Here is a 25437-nt window from a genome sequence, read left to right on the forward strand (position 1 = left end):
CGATGGTGTCCCTGTAGAAGGTTGTGAGAGCCATTTTTGGTAGGTTTGCTCTTCTCAACCTTCACAAGAAGTGAAGTCATTGGTGCGCCTTCTTAATGATGGCATTTGTGTTGGCTAACCACGTCAAGTCTTCCGCAATGTGCTCTCCCAGAAATGTTGTGCTTTTTACTGTCAACTGTTTTTGCATTGATTACGAGTGGAGAGTGCTCTCTGTTGCTCTTCCTGTAGGTCACAATTATTTCTTTGGTCTTGTTGACGTTTATTGCAAGATTATTGCTGTAACACCAACTTATGAACTGATTCATCTCCTTTCTGTAGGCTGTCTCGTCATCATTCCTGATGAGGCCCACAACTGTCATATCATCTGAAAATTTAATGATATGGTTTGAGTTGTACTTGGCAGTATGATTGTGGGATAGTATGGTGAAAAGCAGGGGCTTAGGACACATCCCTGTGGGACTCCAGTGATTAGGGTGATGCTCTCCAATGTATTCTTGCCTATGCACACTTTCTGGGGTCTATCTATAAGAAAATCCATAATCCAGTTGCATAGTGGAGTGCTAATGCCCAGTTGAACCAGCTTTCTGATCGGATTTTGCAAGATAACTTTATTGAAAGCTGAACTGAAGTCAATGAAAAGTAGCCTCACATAGCTATTCTTGTTCTCCAGGTGGTCCAGCAATAAGTGGAGTGCCAAAGAAATAGCATCTCCTGTGGAGCAACTGGGTCTGTATGCAAACTGGAGTGGCTCGATGTCTGCAGTAGTCTGGATGTTATTAAATCTTTGACCAGTCTCTCACAGCATTTCATCATAGTAGAGGTGAGAGTTATGGGACAATAGTCATTTAGGCTAGCAGGTGGTGACTTCTTTGACAGTGGTGTAATGTTTGTGTACTTGAAACATTTGGGCACAATGGCTTGACTCAGTGAGTTGTTAAAGATGCCTGTAACTACGTTTCTTAGTTGGTCTGAACAATCTCTTAGCACTCTTCCAAGAATGTTATCAGGTCCAGCTGCTTTCCTGGGATTAACTCTTTGTAGGGTCCTTCTGACATCAGCAGGGTTGAGGCTGATCTCTTCCTCACTCTGGTTGTTGGTGTGTTTCTCTGCTGCTGTATTGTTCCCTTCCTCAAATCTACTGAAGCAGATGTTGAGCTTGTTTAGGAAGTCCATACCATCATCACACTATGAAGGTGGGGACCTGTAATCTGTTATAGACTGGATGCCCTGCCACAGGCGCCTGGGGTCCTTTTGTTCGGAGAAGGGGCTAATGATCTTTTGACCATATTTGCGTTTGGCCTCCCTCACCCCTTTATTTAGTTGAGATCTGGCCAGTCTGAGAGACTTCTTATCACCACACTTGAATGTCACATTCCTTGCTTTCAGAAGCTCGTACACTTCACTTTTTAGTCAGGGTTTCTGATTGGCTCTTGTGATGATGCTTTTGGTGACTGTCACATCGTCAACACATTTTGAGATGTAATCCATCACAGATTTAGTGTACTCCTCCAGCATGATGTGCTGGTTTACTGTGGCCGCTTCCTTGAACATGTTCCAGTCCGTACTCTCAAAACAGTCTTGTAATACTGAGATTGCTTCCTCTGGCCATACTTTCACTTGCTTCACTGATGGTTCCCCCTGGTCAGCAGTGGTCTATACGATGGTAGCAGCATAATGGCAAGGTGATCTGAGTTACCCAAGTGGGGGTGAGGTACTGCCTTAAATGTTAGCCTAATATTTGTATAGACCTTGTCCAGTGTATTCTCCCCACTGGTTGCAAAGTGTACATACTGGAAGTATTGAGATATGACTGTTTTCAGGTTTGTCTGATTGAAGTCATCTGCTATTATATGTACTCCGTCAGGATTTTGATTTTACAAATCATTTATAGACTGACATAGTTTAGCTAGTGCTTAGTTTGTGTTGGCACTGAGAGGTATGTTCAGTGGATATAAAAGTTAACACACCCCTGTTAAAATGACAGGTTTTTGTGATATAAAAAAATGAGACCACAATAAATCATTTCAAAACTTTTTCCACCTTTAACGTGGCCTATAACCTGTACAATTCAATTGAAACACAAACTAATCTGTTAGGGGAAAAAAATAAAAAAATGTACAATATGCTGGTTGCATAGGTGTGCACACCCTTAAACTAATATTTTGTTGAAACACCTTTTGATTTAATTACATCATTCAATCTTCTTGGGTACTCACCTGCCATCAATTAAAGAGACTCTGATTAACCCCAAATAAAGTTCAGCTGTCCTAGTAGTATTTTCCTGACATCTACTCAGTTGCCTGCTACAGCAAAAGGCATGGTTCGCAGAGAGCTTACAAAGCATCAAAGGGATCTCATTGTTGAAAAGTATTAGTCAGGAGAAGGGTAAAAAACAATTTCCACAGCATTGGATATACCATGGAATACAGTGAAGACAGTCATCAAAAAGTGGAGAAAATATGGGACAACAGTGATGTTGCAAAGAACTGGACATCCCTCCAAAACTGGTGAAAAGACAAGACAAAAACTGGTCAGGGAGGCTGTCAAGAGATCTACAGCAGCATTGAAGGAGCTGCAGGAATTTCTGGCAAGTACTGGTTGTGTACTACATGTGACAACAATCTCCTGTATTCTCCATATGTCTGGCCTATGGGGTAGGGTTGCAAGACGGAAGCTTTTTCTTACATAAAAAAAAATCCAGGCCTGGCTAAAATTTGCAAAACAATACATTGTCACCCAAAAGCATGTGGGAAAATATGTTATGGTCTGATGAGACTAAAGCTGAACTTTCTGGCCACAATTCCAAAAGGTATGTTTGTTACAAAAACAACAATTTGCATCACCAAAAGAACACCATCCCCATGGTGAAGCATGGTGGTGGCAGTATCATGCTTTGGGGTTGCTTTTCTTCAGTTGGAACTTGGACTTTAGTCAAGGTGGAGGGAATTATGAACAGTTCCAAATACCAATCACTTTTGGCTCAAAACCTTCAGGCGTCTGCTAGAAAGTTGAAGATGACGAGGAATTTCACCTTTCAGCACGACAATGACTCCAAGCATACATCCAAAATAAACAAAAGAATGGCTTCACCAGAAGAGAATTAAAGTTTGGAATGGCCCAGCTAGAGCCCAGACCTAAATCCAATAGAAAATCTGTAGGGTGACCTGAAGAGGGCTGTGCACAAGAGATGCCCTCGCAATCTGACAGATTTTGAGCCCTTTTGCAAGGAACAGTGGACAAATATTGCCAAGTCAAGGTATGCCATGCTGGTAGAATCCTACCCAAGAAGACTGAATGCTGTAATTAAATCAAAAGGTGTTTCAACAAAGTATTAGTTTAAGGGTGTGCACACACAAAGTATTAGTTTAAGGGTGTGCACACTTATGCAACCAGCGTATTTTACGTTGTTTTATTTTTTTATATTTTTCCCCTAACAGATTTGTTTGTTTTTCAACTGAATTGTACAGGTTATAGTCACAATAAAGGTGGGAAAAGTTTTGAAATGATTTATTGTGGTCTCATTTTTTATATCACAAAAACCTGGCATTTTAACAGGGATGTGTAAATTTTTTATATCCACTGTATACTGCTGTGATGCTGATACTGTTAAATTCCCTTGGTAGGTATAAGGGTCTGCATTTCAGTGACATAAACTCTAGGTACTCAGAGCAATGTGTTTTTACCACCTCACAGCTGGTGCACCAATTGTTACTGATGTAGATGCAGACACCACCCAACTTTGCTTTCCCACAGAGAGACTGTATTCTACCTGCACGAAATAATGATAGTCCTTCCACATGAACTGGACTGTCATTTATGCTAGAGCAGATAAATACACAAGAGTTTCTCACATTGCTCTGGTTAGTTAGCTCTAGCCTTATGTAGCCCATTTTGTTTTCCAGGGAGCGAACATCAGCCAGTAGATGGTGGTGCAGGCCTGAAGGGGTTAAATTTCAATCTTGTGATGATTCCAGCCCTGGATCCTCGTTTAGGAGTTCTTTCACACTTCTTTCTTTTCCTTCTCCTTCTCTGAGTAAGAAACACTGGTTCCACCTTATCTGAGCAGTTTGGATTGTGTTTTGGTGTAGTTCCTCGCTCCAGTAGCTCATGGAGTGTATTAGGCCTTGCAGGCCCTGCAGCAGCAGTCCATCAAACCTATTGCACATCGAGATTTGTAGACAAATTTTCGGAAGTCTCTCCTTGCTGTATGATAGCTTACCATATGTTTTTGTCCCTGATTCGGTTGTTTTACTTCATTTAGAAGCATAATTACACAAATAATGCACACTTCTCTGACAAGCTGAAACAGTCGCTACCACACAGGGAACCCCATTTTTTTTATTTTATTTTTTTTTTGAGAGTGAAAAGAGTGAAAAGTGGGCGATAGAAAAGATAGACTAGGTTAGGAATGAATACTGGTTGGCTAACAAAGTAGCTAAAAGAGGAGTTGCTATAGCAAAGAGCATGGCATCATAGGCACTCTACCTACTTCTGGAAAGTGACTCAGTGGACTGCACAAAGAAACTCTATCAAGTTGCAATACAAAGACAAAAAGATAAAGAAGACAGATATCCTTCATAAGGGATACCAGCAGCAACTCACCAGTTCACAGGACATCAAAGGCAGATGGAGTGAGTACTTCCAACAGCTTCAGAATGAAGAAAACTCCACAGAAGGTGTGCTACCACAGACAAAGCCTACAATAAAACAAGAGGAGGAGTCCACCATAGAAGAAGAAAAGCACTAAGGAAAATGAAGTCAGGGAAAGCAGTAGTCTCAGATGAGGTCACAGGAGATATGTTCAAGATGTTGGATGAGATAGGGGAGAAATGGCTTAGTACCTGAGAGTACTCATAACAGTATGGAGAGAAAGAGATATCCCAGATGACTGGAAAATAAGCATACTAGTGCCAGTGTTAAAGAAAATGGGACATTCACAAAACAAATGTTAGAGGTATCAAACTCCTATCACACTGCATGAAAATTCTGGAGAAGGTGACTGATAAATAAATATAGAGAGAATATAGAGAGAAGCAGAAAGTAAGCTAAAGAGGAATATCTTCCTCTGCTGAGCTAGTTCCCTCTTGTTCTTGGACATTAGTTTCTTTCTCTTGTTGTACAGCCTGTTTATATTAGGGGTCCACCATGGTGGCTTGTTTTTGCAGCAAGACCTGATTTTAATCTGGTCAGGTACAGCCGATTCTATACAACTGCTTAAGTGGTTGTACAAGGCATCAGGAGTCTATGTTATCTGCATTTGAGGTAGCTTTCAAGCTTCTTATACCATCGCTTAGTACGAGATAATTTGTCTTGGAACAGCAGGTCACAGCAGGTTGATGACTCTGATGTGACTCTGCTAAGGTACAACTAATAGCCAAAGCAGAGTCACCAATCTGCGGCTGAGGCAAATTACTAACCTGCTGTGGTGGCAAAGGCTGTTTGCTTAACTTTTTCTTTTTGTGGCTGGAAGGAGGACCGACCGTGGGACTGGCAGTTTGTTTCATTGTCAAGCTGAAAATGGCGCCTCTTTCCCAGGGAAAACAAGCAACAAAAGCAAGTAAAACTTAAAAGTCTTCAAAAATCACTATTTCACATAAACATACAGTAAAAAGTACTTTAAAACACTTTGCAAACCAAAAAAATAAAATAAACACAACTTCTCCATAGAAAAATATTTTTCAATTACTTTAAATGACTTTCGAACTGAGAGGAAAAGCACTCTCATTTAAAACTACAATATAGTCTTGTGACAGTCCATTAAAACACAAACTCCTAGCTTTAAAATAACTTTTCTGAAAAAGAAAGTATTAATAAACAAACTTTTTTTTAATGGAAGGTTTTTCCCCAAAGGGAACTTATCTCCCCAGCAAAGGAACAGCACAAACCAGCTATCAAACCTCAAAAGTCTTAGAGGAACATGCTGTTCAGCAGCAGGAAAGCTCTGAAGGGCTAGGCATCCAAACTTACAGGTTCATAGTTTGGTACTAGGCTATCGGCCCTAAGGCCTATACAAGCCTAGCCTTAACAATTCCCTCGCTATTTCTTCCCACACTATTTACTTCTTCTATTGTCTTCTTTATCAGCTCAGCTTGAGCTGACTGATGGTTTGGATGCATGGAAGGTACCCTGAAGGTTTGGAAGCAGGCTGGCTGTTATATCCTTGGCAGGATACAACCCATACAGCTAAGGATACTGCAGCAGTGATTAAAACGATGAATATCACCCACTCCTCCTCATATCACTTCAGAGCCACAGATTTCAGCCTCCACTTCAGTATACTTCCATCTCTGATTCAGTGAATAACCCCTCCTCTCCTCTAACCTCTCTCCTCCCCCATATTCCCACTTTTCATTTCAAAGTAATTAAAGCTAAACACATAGTGCCACTACTGAAGAACTAAAATCTAACTCACCTGCTGGTCCTGACAATCTTCTCCCATGGTTCTTATTCCTATGTAGACTTCAAAGTCCCCCCTTCACATTTATATTCTCTACCTAACTCAAAACATCATGCCTGATATGTGTAAAACAAATGCTGTTAAACCCCTCCCCCAAAAAACTAACCTATCACACAGCAATGACTTCCATGCCATCTCCACTGCTGTCATGTTTGGTAAAATCCCTTGAAAAAATTAATTTACAATCAACTCACCCATTACATTTCCCAATATCATCTACTATCCTCAAAATATCATGGATTTTGGGCTGACAGGAGCACTTCTACGACACTCTGGACACTTACTGATAATATCCTCCTGGCCATGGACAAAGGTCTCCTCACTGGAGCCATCTTTACTGACTTCAACAGAGCTTTTGATCTGGTTTACTATAACATTCTGTTAGCTCATCTAACTGAAACGGGAATTAGCCTAGATACAGCTCTCTGGTTTAAAAATGATCTTTCCAATCAGTGCTTCTCTGTTCAGTTTCACAACACTCTCTTTCTCTCTGCTTCCATCCCTCAACTTAAAGGAGTCCCACAGGGCTCCATTCTGGCTCCCCTTCTTTTTTTCACTTTTATTAATAAACTACCACTTGACCTTCCTCATTTCTCTTTCTTACTTTATGCTAATAGCATGGTCCTATTTCACCTAAAGCTGACCTCCTCAGTCATACAGAGACAGCTAAAAGCTGATTTCCTTTCTCTTACCAACTAAGAACTAGAAGTTAATGCTGAACACTTCCAAAACTAAAACAATGCCATTTGGTACCTTCCCTAAATGGAATAAAAATTCTCAATCACTTCTTGTCCATGACCATCCTGATGACTCACTGATCAAGTCATCTCCTTCAAACACCTTGGTATGTGGCTTAATCTTACTCCGAACTTTCACCTTTAACAAATAAAGAAGAAAATTAATTCCATCCTATTTTGGCACTATAAAATTTCCCCCTTTCAATCCAGACCAACCAGAAATGCCACAGGCAAAGATATTCTACTAACACAGCTTTGAATATCGACTTTCACTGGTTGTAGCAGCATCCCCTTCTAGATTATAAGCAACTCTATCTGCTGTTTCGTTACACTCTCTCATAGAAATGAGCATCATTGTCACACTTAAAAAAGTCACTTGTGTACCTATCCAAAAATGTGCCAGTCTGCTTCGGGTATGCTACCTCTACAAGCTCCTCAGAGAACACTGCTTTTCCTTTCCTCACCTCTAACCTCTTCAGATGTCCTCCCAGTTACAATCTAAAAAGTCTTAACCACTCAGGTCTACTTCTTCAATGTCCCAGAACCAGACTTCATTACACTAATCATGCCTTCTCCGTCTTACTCTCCAAATTCTGGAAATCCCTCCTCACTAATCCTAAAGGCCTCATCCTCAGTACTGTGTACATTATTATTATTACTGTTACTGATTCACTGCTATCTGCACACATTTTGTTTGTATTCATAACACTTCTTGTTAACTTGCTTGTCTGCTGTCATTTATATTTGTCTGGGCTAAAATTGAAATAGGTCCATATGGATCATGCTCTATCCCAGTTACCTAACTGAATGAATGAATAAATAAATAAATAAATATTTTACTGATGACAGTTATAAAGAAAGAAAGCATATGTCATGTATAATGTATGTAAATGTAAAAAAATGCTAATCGTGTACTGATGCCTATACAGAATTCTGGATAACTTTTAGTTATGTACTCACCATAACTTCAGATGTTTGGGATCCATCTCGCCTACATTCTGAATGATGGGTTCGGAGCCGATCCCTCGGCTCCGACTGCACGCTTTATGCCAAAGAGCGAAGTCTCTTATTGGCTGAGCTTACTATATCCCAGGATGCACCACCAACAGTCCCCCAGATCTAGTTTGTCCGCATACATGCACACATGCATACCCTGCTTATATAACATCGTCAGATGAAACAAGATAAAAACAGTGGAGCTCAAAACCGTTCTATCCCTTCTGCTCTGCAAGGCAGGGGAAGGAGGGTGGGTATCAGGAATGTAGGCGAGATGGATCCCAAACATCTGAAGTTATGGTGAGTACATAACTAAAAGATGTTATGTGATCCTATCTCGCCTACATTCTGAATGATGGGACAGCGTCCCTAGCACCTGAATCCTGGGTGGCTCACTGGAAAACACTCCTGAGTACCGTGGAACCAAATGAAGCTCGTCCTTTAGATGCCACATCCAATTTGTAGTGGGAAATGAAAGTGTGCGGTTGGACCAAGTAGCCGCAGCACAAATTTCCTAAATAGCGAGCTTGGAATGAAAAGCTATAGAAGTAGCCATAGCTCTGGTAGAATGAGCTTTGATAGATGATGCAAGTTGCTTATTTGAAGAAGAATAGGCCTGAGTTATGCAATCTCTGATCCATTTTGAGATTGTAGCTTTTGTGATGGTTTGGCCCAATTTATTATCTGAGAAGGACACAAACAACTGGTCTGACTTACGAAGTTGCTGAGTCCTGTCTAAATAGAAGCGTAATTGCCTGTGAACATCCAATTTATGGAGAGTGTATTCTGCTTCATTAGAGAATTTTGGAAAGAAAACTGGTAGTTCTAGAGATTGTTGAAGACAGAAACTAGAGCAGACCTTTGGGACAAAGGATGGATTAGGCCTAAGAGATACTCTATCTTTGTGAAAAATGAGATATGGTGGTTTAATAGACAGGGCTTGAAGCTCTGAGACTCTTCTTGCTGAAGTAATAGCCACTAAGAATGCCGCTTTCCATGACAGATATTTTAATTCGCAAGTAGCAGCCGGTTCAAAGGGGAGATGTTAATGCACGGCACTAAATCAAGATCCCACGGGGTGCAGGATGAAATACTGGTGGTCTTAACAGACTCAAGACCTTTAATGAATGTTTTGCATAGCCTGCTGCTCATCAAAGGAGGATCCGTGGATTCATGGAATTTAGAGATAGCAGCTAGTTGAACTTTAATAGTTGAGACAGAAGATCCCTGATTAAATAGGGATGTTAAGAATTTCAAACCTCTGGGACAGGAGCAGTGATAGGGTCTAAGCCCTTGAGTTGGGCCCAGATAGCAAACCTCTTCCACTTACTGAGGTACAATTTGTTAGTGGTGGGTTTATGGGCGAAGACAAAATGTGAACAACTTCCGGGTCTAGTGTGTGGCTCCTGACTAAGGTCGGAAGTGGAGGAGCCAAGCTGTCAATTTCAGAGATTGAAGGACTGATGCCAATGTCCCGACTGATGGATTAGTAAATCCGGGATCAGGTCTAAGGTCCACGGGTCGTCCACCGCATGCTTTTTCAGGTAAGGAAACCATATCTGACGAGGCCAGTATGGGGCAATCAGAATCATTGAAGACCTTAGCTGAGAAGCTTTTGAATGACTTTGGGAAGGAGTGGGATTGGAGGAAAAGCATAAAGCAACCCTGTTGGCCAGGGTTGAGCTAGAGCATCCATGGCCGGTACTTCCTGATGTGGAATCAAGGAGAAGAACCTTTGGCACTTGGTGTTTTGTGGAGTCACAAATAGGTCGCAGCACGCGTCCCCATCTCTTGAAAACCTGGGCTGCTACTGTGCGGTTTAGAGACCATTCGTGAGGAGAGAGAATTGTCCTGCTTAATTTGTCCGCCAATACATTTGACTTTCCCGGGATGTGGGTCGCTACCAAGAAGCGGTTGGTAGCTACAGCCCATTCCCACACTCTCATGGCCTCTCTGCAAAGGGGATACGATCTGGTCCCTCCTTGTTTGTTCAGATACCAAACCACCGACATGTTGTCTGTGTGGATGGCGATGATACCCTGAGGAAGGAACTTGTGTAAGGCCTGTAGGGATAGAAGTACAGCCCTCATCTCCAACACGTTGATGTGGAGAAGAGCTTCGTCCGGAAGCCAGGAGCCCTGAACTAGCCTGCCCAGACAATGCCCCCCCCACCCTATCTGGGAGGCATCTGTCGTCAGGGTAACCGCTGGAGGGGGGAGAACAAAAGGTTTGCCCTGATCTAAGTTGGATGTGTGAAGCCACCAAGCGCAGGTCCCTTTGCATATTTCCGTAATCATGATGTGATGATTGAGGGGGAGATCTTGAAAGGACCATTGAGTTGATAAGAGCCACTGAAGAATCCTCATGTGTAACCTTGCTAGAGGAACTAAAAGTACCGTGGCAGACATTGAGCCTAGAACCTGTAGGACCATCCTGGCTGGGGCTTTGGATCTCGAGATCAGAGCTTGAACTTGGCCCTGTAAGGTTTGGATCCTGTCGGCCGGAAGAAAGACACGATCAATCTTGAGTCTATCTCTGCTCCTATAAACTTTATGCGCTGAGAGGGCAGCAAGACAGACTTTGACCAATTGAATGTAATCCCCAGGGAAACACCCAGGAGACGGTGGCTTTGAGGTTGTCCATAAGTAGATGCCTGGTGGTGGCAGTCAGGAGCCAGTCGTCGAGATAGGGAAACACTTGGAATCCAAGGCTCCTCAGGTGAGCCGTCACTACTGCCAAACACTTGGTGAACACCCTGGGGCTGTGGTGAGACCAAAGGGCAGAGCACAAAATTGGTAATGACTGGCTCCCAGGCTGAAGCGCAGATACCTCCTGGACGCCTGATGTATCGGTATGTGATAATAGGCGTCCTTGAGGTCTATGGAGCACATCCAAACATCCTTCTCCAACAACGGGAGAATGGATTGCAGCGTGACCATTCGAATTTGATTTCGTGAACGGATAGGTTCAGTCTGCTGAGATCCAATATTGGTCTCAGGTCCCCTGTCTTTTTGGCACTAAAAGAACCTGGAGTAATTTCCTGATCCGATTTGGTCTGTGGGGACCGGTTGGATGACTCCTTTTGTAGCAGCTTTGAAGCTTCTGCGGCTGCTATTTCCCTTTGACTGGGTGGTGGGTCCGGGATTCTCTTGGATGGAGGGTGAGTATTTGAATGGGATGGTGTAACCTCCGGCACTATCCGAAGCACCCATCTGTCCTGAGTGATTGACTCCCAGGCTTTTAGGTGCTTGGCAAAGCGACACCCGACTGGCTCGAGCAGCACAGCCGGGCAATCCCTCATGTCGTGTGGGAGGCTGAAGAGCCACGAAAGGACTCGCGGTCTCCAGAATTGCGGGGCCCTCTGCCGCCTCTGGGACGGCGTCTCCCTGAAAAATTTCCCGCCCTCTGCCTCTGGGCCGGGAATCTTCCTGCTGTTGGGAGAAAACTTGCGAGATTTCGGAACCACATTTTCCCCTCCTTTGGCCTTGGGGTAAGGCCGAAGGGAGTGGAATAACGGGCCCCTACGGCAGATAACGTTTTCCCTCTTGCTCACAGCGGTAAGGGTGTCTTTCACCTTGGGTCCAAACAATGAGGACCCATCAAAGGAGCGTCGGCGGAAGACTTGAAGGCCTCGCAGAACTGACACAAGCTGAGCCAGGCCTGTCTACGTGAGCCACGCCTGTGCCTGCCGCTCTACCGCCTTCTCGCCGCATAGGATATGAGCCTCATGGACGAAGTTAGCAATTGACGTCAGGATAGCCAACTGAGAGCTAACGGACTGGGTTAGCTGCTCAGGTAGGTTACCGAGAGGAGTCTGACAACTCCTTGACCAGATCCCTCTGAAGCCTAGTAAAATGTGCCAAATAATTCAGAGACCTTAAGGTAAAGGCCGCTGAAGTCAGGGTGCGCTTCCCGTACCTATCCATACTCCTAGACTCCTTATTAGGAGGATGGATGGACGCTGAAGCCCCTGCCACGTGCTGCTGTGTAGCAGATGCCACCACCATGGCATCTACAGCCACGCCTTTAGTAAGGAACTCCTTCTCGGGGAGCAGATAAGAATTTGTTAGGACGAGAAGGGACTGGTTCCACAGTATCCGGGTGTTCCCATGCCGACAAACTAAATCCAGAAGCTCGTCGAAGGGCGGAGACACCCAGGAGGCGGAGGGCTGAGCCCCAAAGGCCTTGAGGAGCACTGATTCGATCCCTCAGAGGGGGTTTGGACATCCAGCCTCGTTGTTTGAGGATCTCTAAGATGTCTGCAAAGGAGACATCATCAGAGGACGACTTAGGGGACCCTCTGCATCATCCATATCCGTGTCCGATGTGATAGACTCGGGGAGTCCACGTGCTTCCTCTTGCACGATCTCTTCCTTGGGAGTTCCTCTGGAGATGACTAAAACCCTCAGGAAGAGGGGAACCCCCAATGGGGGTAACCCCAGGCCTCGGGGCTCCGCTGGCCACAGACAGGGGAACTACCAAAGACCCAGTCTCCACGCCCAGGGAAGGTGCTGGTAAAACCGAGAGATGGCCGAAGAGGATTTGGCCAAGGCACTCCTCATGGCTCTGAAAGCCGGACCTCCCAATCCTGGGAGCGTCCAGTCTCCGGGCCATGATAGTAGACGGAAGTCCCGCGCCGAAGCACCGAGAGGGAGGCTCGGAACCCAGCATCGGTCCCAAACATCACCCTCGGGTCCAGCCGAAGAAGTCCGCGTACCAAACTTCGGACCCGAGGCCGGGTTGGAGTAAGGGTCGGGCCGACCCTGAGATCTCCACCGGCTCCAAGAGCACCTGCTCCGGACGGAGCCGAAGCAGTCGGAGGAGGAATAGCAATGGGATGGGTCATGGCCATCGGCTCCGAAGCCAACTGGGTCGGAGCCGAAACAAATTTTGGAAGACTGGGGACTGGAAAAGTCTTTGGAGCACCCTGTCTATATCAGAATCCGACATTCAAGACCGAGAGGAAACAGAACGGGTTCGAAGACCTCTCCCTCGCCCCAAGGGACTAGGGGACCGGCTCGGAGGCGACTCGATGAGAAGCGGCGCCGAGGAAACACACACACCAGATTCGATCGGTGCCGAGGTAGACTTGGCGCCGAGGAGGAAGTGTCTGGGTGACCCTTGTCGGCTCCGAGAGCAGTGGAGCCGGCGAAGGTGACCCCATCAATCTCATCCCCCTTCTAGATTATAAGCAACTCTATCTGCTGTTTCGTTACACTCTCTCATAGAAATGAGCATCATTGTCACACTTAAAAAAGTCACTTGTGTACCTATCCAAAAATGTGCCAGTCTGCTTCGGGTATGCTACCTCTACAAGCTCCTCAGAGAACACTGCTTTTCCTTTCCTCACCTCTAACCTCTTCAGATGTTCTCCCAGTTACAATCTAAAAAGTCTTAACCACTCAGGTCTACTTCTTCAATGTCCCAGAACCAGACTTCATTACACTAATCATGCCTTCTCCGTCTTACTCTCCAAATTCTGGAAATCCCTCCTCACTAATCCTAAAGGCCTCATCCTCAGTACTGTGTACATTATTATTATTATTATTATTATTATTATTATTATTACTGTTACTGATTCACTGCTATCTGCACACATTTTGTTTGTATTCATAACACTTCTTGTTAACTTGCTTGTCTGCTGTCATTTATATTTGTCTGGGCTAAAATTGAAATAGGTCCATATGGATCATGCTCTATCCCAGTTACCTAAATTCTGAATGAATGAATAAATAAATAAATATTTTACTGATGACAGTTATAAAGAAAGAAAGCATATGTTATGTATAATGTATGTAAATGTAAAAAAATGCTAATCGTGTACTGATGCCTATACAGAATTCTGGATAACCACTATTTTAATTCTGATGCAGAAATGAGTGTAGAAAAGTGGAATCCTTCGCAAAAAGACATCGGAGCTTGCTATAACATTGAATTACTTAAAAATAAACTGGATGCATTTTATAATTCAAAACATTTTTCTAACAAGCATAAAGTATGCACGTTTGTTTTTGCATGAATTTTGAACTTTGAACTTCAAATACCCACTTTATATATGTTACTACATTTAACATGACAAGTACTGTGTTTAACTTGGAGAAATTAAAAATTATCTGGCAGTTGGAGTAGATGATTAAGGCAATAAACTGTAAACAGGCTGCTTTCTTTGGCCTAGGGTTTGATTTCCTCTGCCTTAGTCTGACCCTGAGCTAATAACCAGAAAGTACTGTGGAAATTGGCATAGACTCCTTAATAATCACCATAACAGCAAAACTATTAAGTAAGTATGCACATTACTGGAATACAACTGGTTCTTTTTATGAACTACATTAAGCAACACAGGTCTCCAAAGCAGCCTCCAAGGTACTGTTAAATTAGGGACAACAGGTTCTAGGGGAAGTCCTTTAATTCTTGATGCCTGTGTATAACTGCATAATAACTAATCACACTAGTAATGTGATTTGACATAATCAGCCTACAACAACAATCTAGTTAAACCATAATGTGCAATGTTAAAGGCTTTCTTTAAAAACATACAAAAGAGCCTGGATGACTACCATAAGTTACCTGACTGGTTAACGGTTAATAAAACCCTGAAAGACTGTCGAAACAAGATCTATTGCACAAAAATCCATCAAACTATGGCTACAGACACTGCTCTGACACATGAGTTTAAGTAAACATTGGTCTGTGCATTTCCTTTATTTACTAGCGGTTTCCTTCTAAAAATATTTAACAGAATGACTATGTCTGATACAGTAGAATTGTGCCAACTGATAATACAGAAGTTGAAATTACTGCAAAAAGAAATTCAGAAGTCAAATGCATGCTGTCCAAAACTTTATTTAACAGGCTTTATATTGTACTATTCTATTCTGGGGCTCAGTTCATATTCTGTAAAGAAAGCCATACGCGTTAGATACATGTGTTATGACACCTTCAGCTCTATCTCTCTGTTAACTGGGTAGGTAGATTAGTCGACTGACCATTTTCAGCCGCAATTGTGGGTCTTAATAAGCACAGAAATACATCACAGTAGCAGCTATACAAAAACAAGGTTTAGTAAACAAACGATGGATCATTTTATGACTGGGGTTATATGTCCTTGTTACATTATGATGCAAGATGAAAACAAAATGCATCCCGCAGTTGGAATTACAGCTAGCATTTTATGATTCTCTGTTTAAGGCAGCTATACTGTTAACCATAGATTTTGTACTTTTACAATTGTTTGTGTCTTTCGGCTTTTCCCGGTTAGGGGTCGCCACATGGTAGTGGATTTTTACGTACCGGGTTACCAGCCTTGACGCACAACCTTCAATGAAGGCACGTATTCACGTATGCCTTCACACAGAAGACGCTCTAATTGAGAATCGGACGGGACAACGTCTTACTGTGAGGCGATTTGTCCTTTTACAATATTTATCTTAATGTTTCTAGAATGCATGTTTTTATTTGCCAGTTATGAATTACTGTTTACTTTTTTGGTAGCTTTTGCCATACAGAGGAGGTAGAGAGAATCTCCATTCCTAACCACATTATTATGTGTTCTCGACATGGATGCCAAGATTTCACCTTGAGAGTGAAGTATCCGTGTCAAGAACACATAATACTAAATTAAGATCAGAGATCCAGTCATAATTCTATGGAGATTTGTCTACTCCATAGAGTTATAGTTTAATGACTGCTATTTATTCTGATGATGTCCATTGTTTGTTACTGGAAAAAAGTGCTAAACAATAAATCTTGATTCGTCCGTTTTATTTTTGAAGTGTCTTTGGCATGTTTTTATTATCTTCTATTGATAGTATTGTCGGTGGCTATTGCAGGAAGTCTTGAATGTTAGTCTGATGAAGTCTTTTTCACAAAAGTGCTCATTCTTGTTTGAATAAAGTCTGCTCCTGCATACCAGGTTAATTATGGCAAGATACTTTCAAAACTAATGCCTTCCAGAAAGTACTGTTGCATAAGTAAACTTACCATAATAGTAGATGTTCAAATAGACCAGAGTTGCAGTGCCCTTAAGTTACATGGGACATCATATCCTGCCAAAGATTAGACACACCTGCAGCTTCCAAAGCTTTAGGGTATCTTCCACATGCCCTAGCCACTGCCTGTACAAGAGAAGAAAGAAAGTCATTGGCTATGGTGAGACAAAACCTCAGAACTTTCTTGCCTCAGGAGAAGGAGGTTAGTGCCCTGACAAATTAAAGGCATAGCATTAAAAATCCCACACCCTAGCATAAAAAAATAGGAAGGAGTGGATGGAGGGAGGAACTACTCAGCAGTAATTTATTCAAACACTATGTTCATAATTTGATCACTTCTGCTGTAGTCTTAAGCTATATGGGACAAGTACCAGAGTTTAGAAAGCAAGGGAAGAGGCAGACAGGCTAGAATCCAGGAGTTCCTGGAAACAGTCCTAGCAAGCCTGCACTGGACCTACAGAAAACATTTAACTTGAAGTGCAAAGTTATTAAATTTCTAGAGCCCATCCCTTTCAAATAAATCACAGAAGATGAGAATAATGACAGGCAGTAGTGTGGGACTGCTTAAGCATTTTTTAACACCTTTCTTAAATTATCGCTTAAGACACTGGCAACCATGCATTAAACGAAAAGAAAATAAACAATATTAACATTTTTTCCATTTACATACATTATACATCACATATATTTTCTTTCTTTGTAACTATCATCAGTCCAGCATTACATAAATTGCTGAATTCTGGCCTTCCCTTTAATTTCACTCCTCCTGAACATTATTCTGCATGTATTGCTCATTCAATTTTCATTTAATTCTGTGCAATTTACTCCTCCTCTCTTCTAAAGATTCGTCTTCCAGTTCTTTTATCTCTTTTTATAATATTCAATACTTCAAATACAGATAGTTTAGACTTTGTCTTCCATTTATTAGTAACTACTTTTTGGTAGCCAGCAGAATTTAACTTACTAAGGGCTTGGTACGTTTAGGCAATTCAGATCCTACATCCAAGCTCAAAATAATCATTTTCTTAATTACAGCCATTTGCTCATCCAATATTTCTGATAGAGTACTCTGTAGGAATTTGTAAATTCTGAATACCCATAACACTCCCAAACATATGTTCCCAGTAACCTCTTTTTTCCCCACCACAGTTCCAATAGTTGCTATGTACCTGAGGAAAATATCTTTGAAGTCTGCCTAGGGTATAAAACATATATACAAACACTTCTTAGCAAATATCCTACACTTTTCTGGACTTTATTGTATATTTGAAAGCCACACATATGTCCTCCCATTGTTCCTTTGCAAATTGCTTTTCCATTCTTTCTTATCAATATTTTCTAATCTCCTCTGACTGATTCTTTTTTAACATCTTTATTAAATTAATACTTAAGACATAGACACACACACATTAATATAAAAGAAAACAAACCATATTAATGTTTCCAGTTGCATACATTATACACCATATATGCACTTTTTTACTACATAAAGTATGTACATCCTTTGTAAACTGCTTATCTAGTCTCTCTTCCCAATTATTTCTAACCTCATCTGATTTATTTTTAAAGTTAATGTGCAGTATTTTACATGTCCTAATAATTATTTTTGTTTTAACTGCAGCTTCTGTTCCAGATTCAAGTAAAACCTCTGCCAGAACAGGTATTTCCCTTAGGACTTCCCTCTCTTTGCCTTTCTCCTTGCCTATATTCTGATGCCAGTCCCTGGTATGGAAGGTAATCTCTAGTCTGTAGTCCAAATGTCTTCTTGGTCTCATCCATTGACTTTCCCTCTCTAGTTATTTGCTTCCAGTACCTTGGTTCCTTTGCAAGTTCTCTCCAGTATATTCCACTCCCTTCTTGCCTATTCTCTATAACCCAACTTGCATCATCCCTATTGGCAGAATCTCCTTTCTTCATTCTTGTGTTGGCTTAGTTCTTAGAATACTTTCTGCTAGTTTATGAATATAATATTCTGTATGTCTGTTGTTATTCTCCTTAAGGATCTGCATCCAAAATAACTGATCCAAAATAATTTCTTTATACTGGAGACCCCCTCCCCAAAAATGTTTTCTGTACTTGCTGCCTAGTAAAGGAACAATCAAAACATAAGCGCCCATGTCCAAGTCCTACATGTAACAGGCAAGTAGACAACAGTGTCTAAAGAATCTGTCTTACCTCATGACAGAAATGTAAACTTTGAGGTACAGAGGTACAGATGTATTTTTTCAACACCAAACATATCTAACCCAGACCCCAAGAACTACTTTTAATATCAAATTCCATTTTTTTCCACAAAAAAAAAAAGATAATTAACAAGGGAATTCCCAAGGGAATTAAGAGCACATGTCACCTGTAAAAAGTGGCATACAAGTGGATAAAAGGTCTTGACAGAAATGTTACATCCTTACAGGAAAAATGAGACAGAGGTAAAAAAAATAGTGACAAGTATCAAACACAGTGTCATCAAAACCTGGCAATCAAAAAATAAATAAACATCACCCTTTCTTTCACAAAATAGATAAATAAAAGAATCCCTAGATGGAACCAGGGTTAACTGCTAACAGCAAAAGATGTCTGAAAGTGGATAACAAAGTGTGAGAGAGTCAGTTTTACCTCCTGAAAGAAATTTTAAACATCAGGGGTAAAACTCTGCCTGACAACCACAAAACACTAAATGTCGCAGCCCCTAGAAACACATTTCAATAAAAAATTATACTTTTTCATCATAAAAATGTAATTTCAGGAGAGGAATCACCACTATGACTCTGAAACATGTGGCAGCCGACAGTATATGACACATGAATAACAGACGTTAGAAGGGTTGGAAATGCCTTCTCAGTAAAAATTAGCTTGGGGTAACATGGTTTAATTACAAACATTAACTATACAAACCCTACAACCTGATTGCGCTATACAGACAAGTAGTACATTTTTTGCTCAGAAAAAAAAAAATACACTAGGAAATCCCCAAGAGGACCCAAGACAAGTTCCCAGATGAAAAAGATGCCTGGCAAGCAGCTAACTGAGCTTAGATGAGTCAGTAAAATATTCTGACTGAATTTTCAAGTTTTGAGGTCAAAGTTTTAAATGAGAAGCCACAATACTAAAAAGACCAACGTCTGAACAATTAAAATTGAGGAGAAATTTGCTAATTTCCTGAGAAAATATAAAAATCTACAAAGAGTTCCCTTCAAGGTATCACTCAATGTATATGTTTCTGAGGTAAAATGGAGCACAAAAGAATATTTTTATTAAAATAAAGCAATTCCCTCAGAGAGATTAGTATTATGGAAGGTAATCTCCAACATGGAACTTTTTTGCCCAACTTTGCAGAAACACTAGCTAATAACTGACCTGCTGAAATCTGCACAGAAGCACACTATCCCTTGGAAAGACAAGTTCAGAAATGTTACTGTCCTAGCCACTAGGTTTATCTTTCTTCCTTCTTGTTAGGTGCCTACAAGGTTTCCTAAAGCTTTGGAAGCTGGCTGGTGGAAATAATCTTTGGTAGGTTATGTCTCCTATAGCTTAAGGTTAAAGCAGAAATGCTCTAATGATGAACATGCAACATGCACTATGTTGATAACCAAAAGCTAAACTCAGAAAAGTGAGCCAAAAGGATAAAGCCCTGATTATGGCTAGGCAAATGAGTGCAAACAGCGGCTTAAGCTCTTACTAGCACCTCGTGGGGAGAAGGAGTGAGTTTCTGCTAGCTCAAGCTGCTGCTCCTGATATAATCACCACTGGATGTCAGGGACAGTGTTGAAAGGAGAGGGGGTTGGTTTACGGATGATGTGGGCAAGACCAGCCAAGCCAGTTATAGCAGCCTTTGGTCTACCATGCAAAGCAGTATGCAAGAACTAAGGTAGGAACAAAGGCAACCCCTACAGTGAGCCAGATGCCCACATCATTACCCAAGGGGAGGGGATTTAGGCTATTCATACAAAATACACTCTCACTGTTGGGATGCTGATCAGAGCACCAAACTCCCTGATATTTTCCTGCAAGATGGTCTAGGGGATCTGAGGGGAAGGTCTCACCCTCAGAGACACAGAAATTAACAATTAAACTAAGTGAACAAGATGTCCTTTCTGATGTACTTTCAGCATTCAATTAGCCTTCTCAGTCGTTTGTACTGCATGACCTATCTTTACTTAATGGTCAAACATCACCATACCAGCCATGTATTCCATCAGTAAAATAATCAAATGCATTTATTTATCTGGAACATGGTTACACCTCAAAATGTATATATCTTTTAAATTACTTTAGAGAATTTCTATTACTATAATAAAGGGAATATATATTTCTGAAGCTGCACGCCAGTTATAACAATGTATTAGCCATCACAAGTTTATGTTTTTTCCCCCCTAGGTTTTCTTGCTGTGCTGTTAATGTTGTTTGGGTATGCAAAACTAGTTACAGCAACTCCACTCCGTCCTATCTGTGACAGCAGAGTCATGGACAAGTTCATAAAGGAAGCTAAGGAAGCTGAAAATGCAATGGTATGAGATTTCTTTCTTTCTTTTGTTCATTTTCTATTTTCCTAACTTTTTAATTGTTTTTCAAGTATTTCTAATCTCATGTTCACATCACAAAGAACATTCAAGAAGATAAAACTTCAAAGACTGTTTGGCTTTGATGACAGCTCAAGGTAAGAACTATTACCCAAAAAGCATACTCAGTGATAAAAGTGAGTGGGAATGCATAGGAAAAGTCTCTGTGATTCTAAAACAGGAAAAGACTACATGCACTTCTTTCTTCAGCAATTTCAGATGATATCTTATATCAAAAGCTTAATAGTTCAGAAGCTACAAATTAATGAACTGCTTGTGTCACAAAATGCAAATTAAAATTATGTTATTTTACTTTAAATAACACTTTCTCACAGATGGGTTTTTCATGTAGCAGTGTTCAACTGTATGTCTTGGCTATTACTTGCAGCTCTATGTGTAACTTAAAATAAAGCATTTAGTAAATTCAGATTAAAACCAGTTTATGTTTATCACTGTCATGGAAAAATGCCTGCTAGCTTTTATTTTTACATCTGACTAGCTGTAGGAACTTGTAGTTTATGTGGTGTTAAAACAACAGACAGACCCCATTTTTCTCCAAGTCACAATAAGTTTGACTTGTGAATATTTAGCATTTTGTGAAAATCCAGTTCACATCTGTTAATGCTCTGCTAATCAACCAGCTACAGAACCACTTTCCAGAGACTTGAAATCAATTGTTTGGTTCATCGATGCTCTTTTCGCAGTTGCTTCTGCACAGCAGCTCAGGGTAGTTTACTGAGCTGTGGTATACCTCTCAACTGTCCAGAATTTGCAGAATGTCCAGATTTTTGACTCATATATTTGGTCTGTTCCCCATAAAATCTGCAGCTTTCTAAAAAATCACTGAGGATTGAAGTCACTAAATATTGACATACATTTCAATTTCAGACTTCATATCCTTTAGAAAATGCATGCTAAGACAAATCTTGTTATACTAGTGACTTTCTAAGTTTATAAGGGCAATATTTAAAATCTGTCCCTATTTTTGGGCCTTTGTCCCCCATTTCTTTAGGCTTTGTCCAGATTTCTTATGCTAAGAGGTTGAGATGTATGGTGGTCTGCAATGGGAGGTCAGATACTGCAGCCTCCAAGAGGAAAACCAAGATTGGGTTTTACTACTAAGTGAGGAGTACTTCTTGGAGGTGTAATACCCCCTGGAATGTAAATAATAAAGTAGGATTATGGGGTGTACAGTGGGGCTTGTTCCCCTTCAATTTTTTTTAATATTTTTTTTAATTCTAATTCATTTTCTCATAATTAAACCACGTTGGATACATTCATGTACTGAAGTTGTCAGTTACAAAAAACTTTAGGTGAGCAATTGTGACAGAAGCTGAGATGTTTTGATCACTCATTGTGGGCTACTTGACAAGTTTTGTAAGTGTTGCACTACTAGTGTAATCTTTATTTATAAATTATGTCAATTAAACAGGTAAGTGAGGTACTTTGTAAACACTTTTTAACCATGACCTGGGTGAAAACGCATAGACAAAAAAAAACACAAACTTAAATGAGTCAAGAAAAATGCAAGTTGATTTTGCAACAGATTATGACAATTTAGTCAATATGCAGTACCTACATTTTAGCTTTATACATACATTCATTGAAGTAACAGACAGTTAAAGGGTAACACCATGGATACATGCACAGTACATTTTTGTCAAAAAGTTCTGAAGGTGCGGAGACAATATCAGCTGCAGTGTTTAAGAAGGGTAGCCTTAGCAGGATTACCTATCATTTGTGGCTGCAGGTGTACAGTAGGCCACAAGCTATCTACTCATGCAGTGGCACATTGGTGTCAGTGCACACCCATGCTGCGCCTCTCATGTCCTTGATAAATTTTTCTTACAGTAAAGCAAAAGCAGCAAAGGTTCTTGGCACTATCTGTCAAAGGCATCATGACTACTGACTCCATCTTGGCTGGATTCCACCTGGGAAGTGGAATGCTGATGCATATCATACATAACCTCCAGCATTTCAAAACTGCATGTATGTGCAAAATATTGAAGGGTAAGAACCATCACCACAGTGTTAACTGCTAGGGACTAATTTATGTGCTTCTCATGCCCTCACTGAACAAACAGGTTCTTAAGTATGGGCAGATCATACAATCCAGGCAGCTTATGGGCTACAGCAATGATAGCAGCTACTGGTTTCATTCCCTCCCCTCAGTAACAGCCACTGCACAGTCATTGACCCAGGTCATTTCCACAGTGGTGGCAGTGGCAGTGGTAAGACTGCTTCACCATCAACCTTGGACCAAAAATCTAGCTGTGTGCCAAAAATCTCCTGTTCTACTGGTGGGGCAAAATGGGTGCAACTGATTCACACCCAGCAAGTATCATACGCAAGTCCAAAGTATCATGAATCATCTCACTAGTGCTCTCAAATGTCACCTGACAGGCCCTGTCACATAGATCTAGGTTACCTGTCTTTAACAATGTATTACCATTTGTGTCCTCCTAAAGTGCTGCTGATATCCACAACTACCCACCCATCAGTATGAAAGTCCAGACAGACAGATTTATACACACCGTGTGTCAGCCAATACTTCCATATAATCCACAATATCCAAGGTGTACCTAACTTGTATGACACCGTTGTCTTGTGACACAACCATAAGACATGCAATGACATCATCTAACACCAAATAAACACATACCATGTGACCCATCATGCTTCATAAGTATGGTTCTACTGGTTATCCAAGCCTTATGTTGACACTGCAGCAAAATGTAATGAATGCATGTTTTTGTACAGTACCCACATTATACGCAAAATAGCATAGATAACTTGTGATGAATAAACTTGTTTATTCAAGTGATACACATTCACTGTAATACACATAACATCTAAGAATGCAGATATCCAAAACATAGTGTGAATACAAATAGTAACTTAACAGTAACACAAAACTACAAATTTCATGAAACTAAGAGCATTCTACAACACTGCTTCTGTCTGGTGACACCAAATGTATAAAACATACCAGCTAAACTACCTACCGGACTACAGAACTGGAAACAAAGAACACAACCTTGTACTGACTAGTGACAAAATCAGTAGAGGAACCAACAAATAGTAACTGGATCGAGAGTCCAGCAACGGCTTGTCCATCTCAGGGTAGATGATTCAACCCATTGCCTTACTGCACTGACTCTAGCTAGATGCCAGAAAAGCAGCAGTAACCCAAAGGGCTGCAGCGTATATCTTGTCTCAATAGGCAAGCCTTTGCCCTGTTGTCAGATTACAACACATATGCAATATCAGGGTGGTATTCTGGGACTATACCTGGCATAGCTATTGAGGTTGCAGGTGCAGAGTTAGGCTACTCCAAAGACCCATCATTCCCCATGACTAAATGTATAACACCCACTTAAACAAATTTCACACTCACCAGCATCACTGAAGCATACTCTGCAGCAGGTAAACAACTGGGCTAAAGCACAAAAGTAGCTTGGAAAGCAAAGGGCATAAAAACAACTTCAAAAGCTGAGGACAGTACTTTAAACTGTGTACGCACCAATGTAAAATTCAGTGTACAACTCTTCACATTGTACAGCAAGTATAGCAAGATGGTGGTGTCTTGTATAGCAGTGGCCTCTCCGGCTCCTCTTATGCACTTTTTGTTTTTGTGGTGTATCTCATGACTTTTTTTTGAGATAGTGAGTCCGTTTTTGTTTGTTGAGTGTGTGGATGTTGTGGCAGTGGAGTTTGTGGTGTCCGCTGGTGTCCTTGTTGGAATTATTGCCTGTTTTTTTGTAACAATGGAGTGGTTGCAGTTTGGCCTGAGGTGGTGGGCTGAGCTGATGTGGAGTGTGGAAAGCAGAATTCATGGGATTTAATGGGACTGTATTTGATTTAACTGGGTCTGTGTTAACTAGATTGGACCTTATGATGCAGCGGATAGTGTTGGAGAAATGGAAATGGTGAAGGTGACAACCTGGATGTTTTTTTGTGAGGGTCACAGGTGTCAGAAGGAAGGACTTGGGACTAGATGTTGTTGGTGATGGTGTGGTCATTTGGGCCTGCAGGTAGCGGCAGTTGCAAGGACTGTGGTCAGAAGGAAGTTCAGAATGAAAGACTTAGGCTTGGATGTTGCTGGTGATGGTGTGGCTGTTCAGACCTGCAGGTATCAGTGGTTATAAGGTCTGTGGTGTCGAGAGGATGATCAGGCAAAAGGACTGGGACTTACCTATTGCTGGTGATGTATGGGAGATGGTGGCGGTGTAGAGGGTGATTGAAGTATTCTATGAATCGTACTCAGTTTTTAAAGCTTCGGTCGGCTCTTTTTCACTGTTGCTGTATATCTGTATTTTTGTTGCTTTTTGTTTATACGTTGTTGTGTTCTGGTTTTGTACATGAGCTTGGAGGAATGAAATTTCATTCAGCTGTAACTCGTGTATGGCTGAATACCAATAACGTTACTTTTGACTTTGACTTTGATTGTGTATGCACAAATGTAAAATTCAGTTTATAACTCTTCACATTGTGTATATACCAATGTAAAATTCAGTTTATAACTCTAAACACAAAATTCAGTTTATAACTACTATTTGTAGTATAGTAAGTGCAGCTAACAGTGTAATGGGGAGTCTACAGACTAAACGTAACACTCACTTAACAGAAATTCTGCACATAATCTAGACCTACTGTGAATATTCCATAAAATGTTGTTCCCTTTGCTACTCCACTGGCATAGA

The 25437-nt window shown here is 41.2% G+C and overlaps 1 protein-coding gene across 2 annotated transcripts in view; it reads left to right on the plus strand.

The window, feature by feature from the left end:
• EPO (erythropoietin) overlaps positions 1 to 25437 on the plus strand; it is a 357290-nt gene that overhangs the window by 103778 nt on the left and 228075 nt on the right. For both annotated transcript variants that reach the window (XM_044077307.1, XM_044077308.1), the window contains exon 2: positions 20553 to 20683. In XM_044077307.1, the coding sequence (XP_043933242.1) occupies positions 20553 to 20683 (131 nt within the window). The remainder of the gene's footprint in view (positions 1 to 20552; positions 20684 to 25437) is intronic.

Source organism: Protopterus annectens, chromosome 7.part0 (assembly GCF_019279795.1).
Source record: "Protopterus annectens isolate FY-2018-M chromosome 7.part0, PAN1.0, whole genome shotgun sequence".
NCBI lineage: Eukaryota > Metazoa > Chordata > Ceratodontiformes > Protopteridae > Protopterus > Protopterus annectens.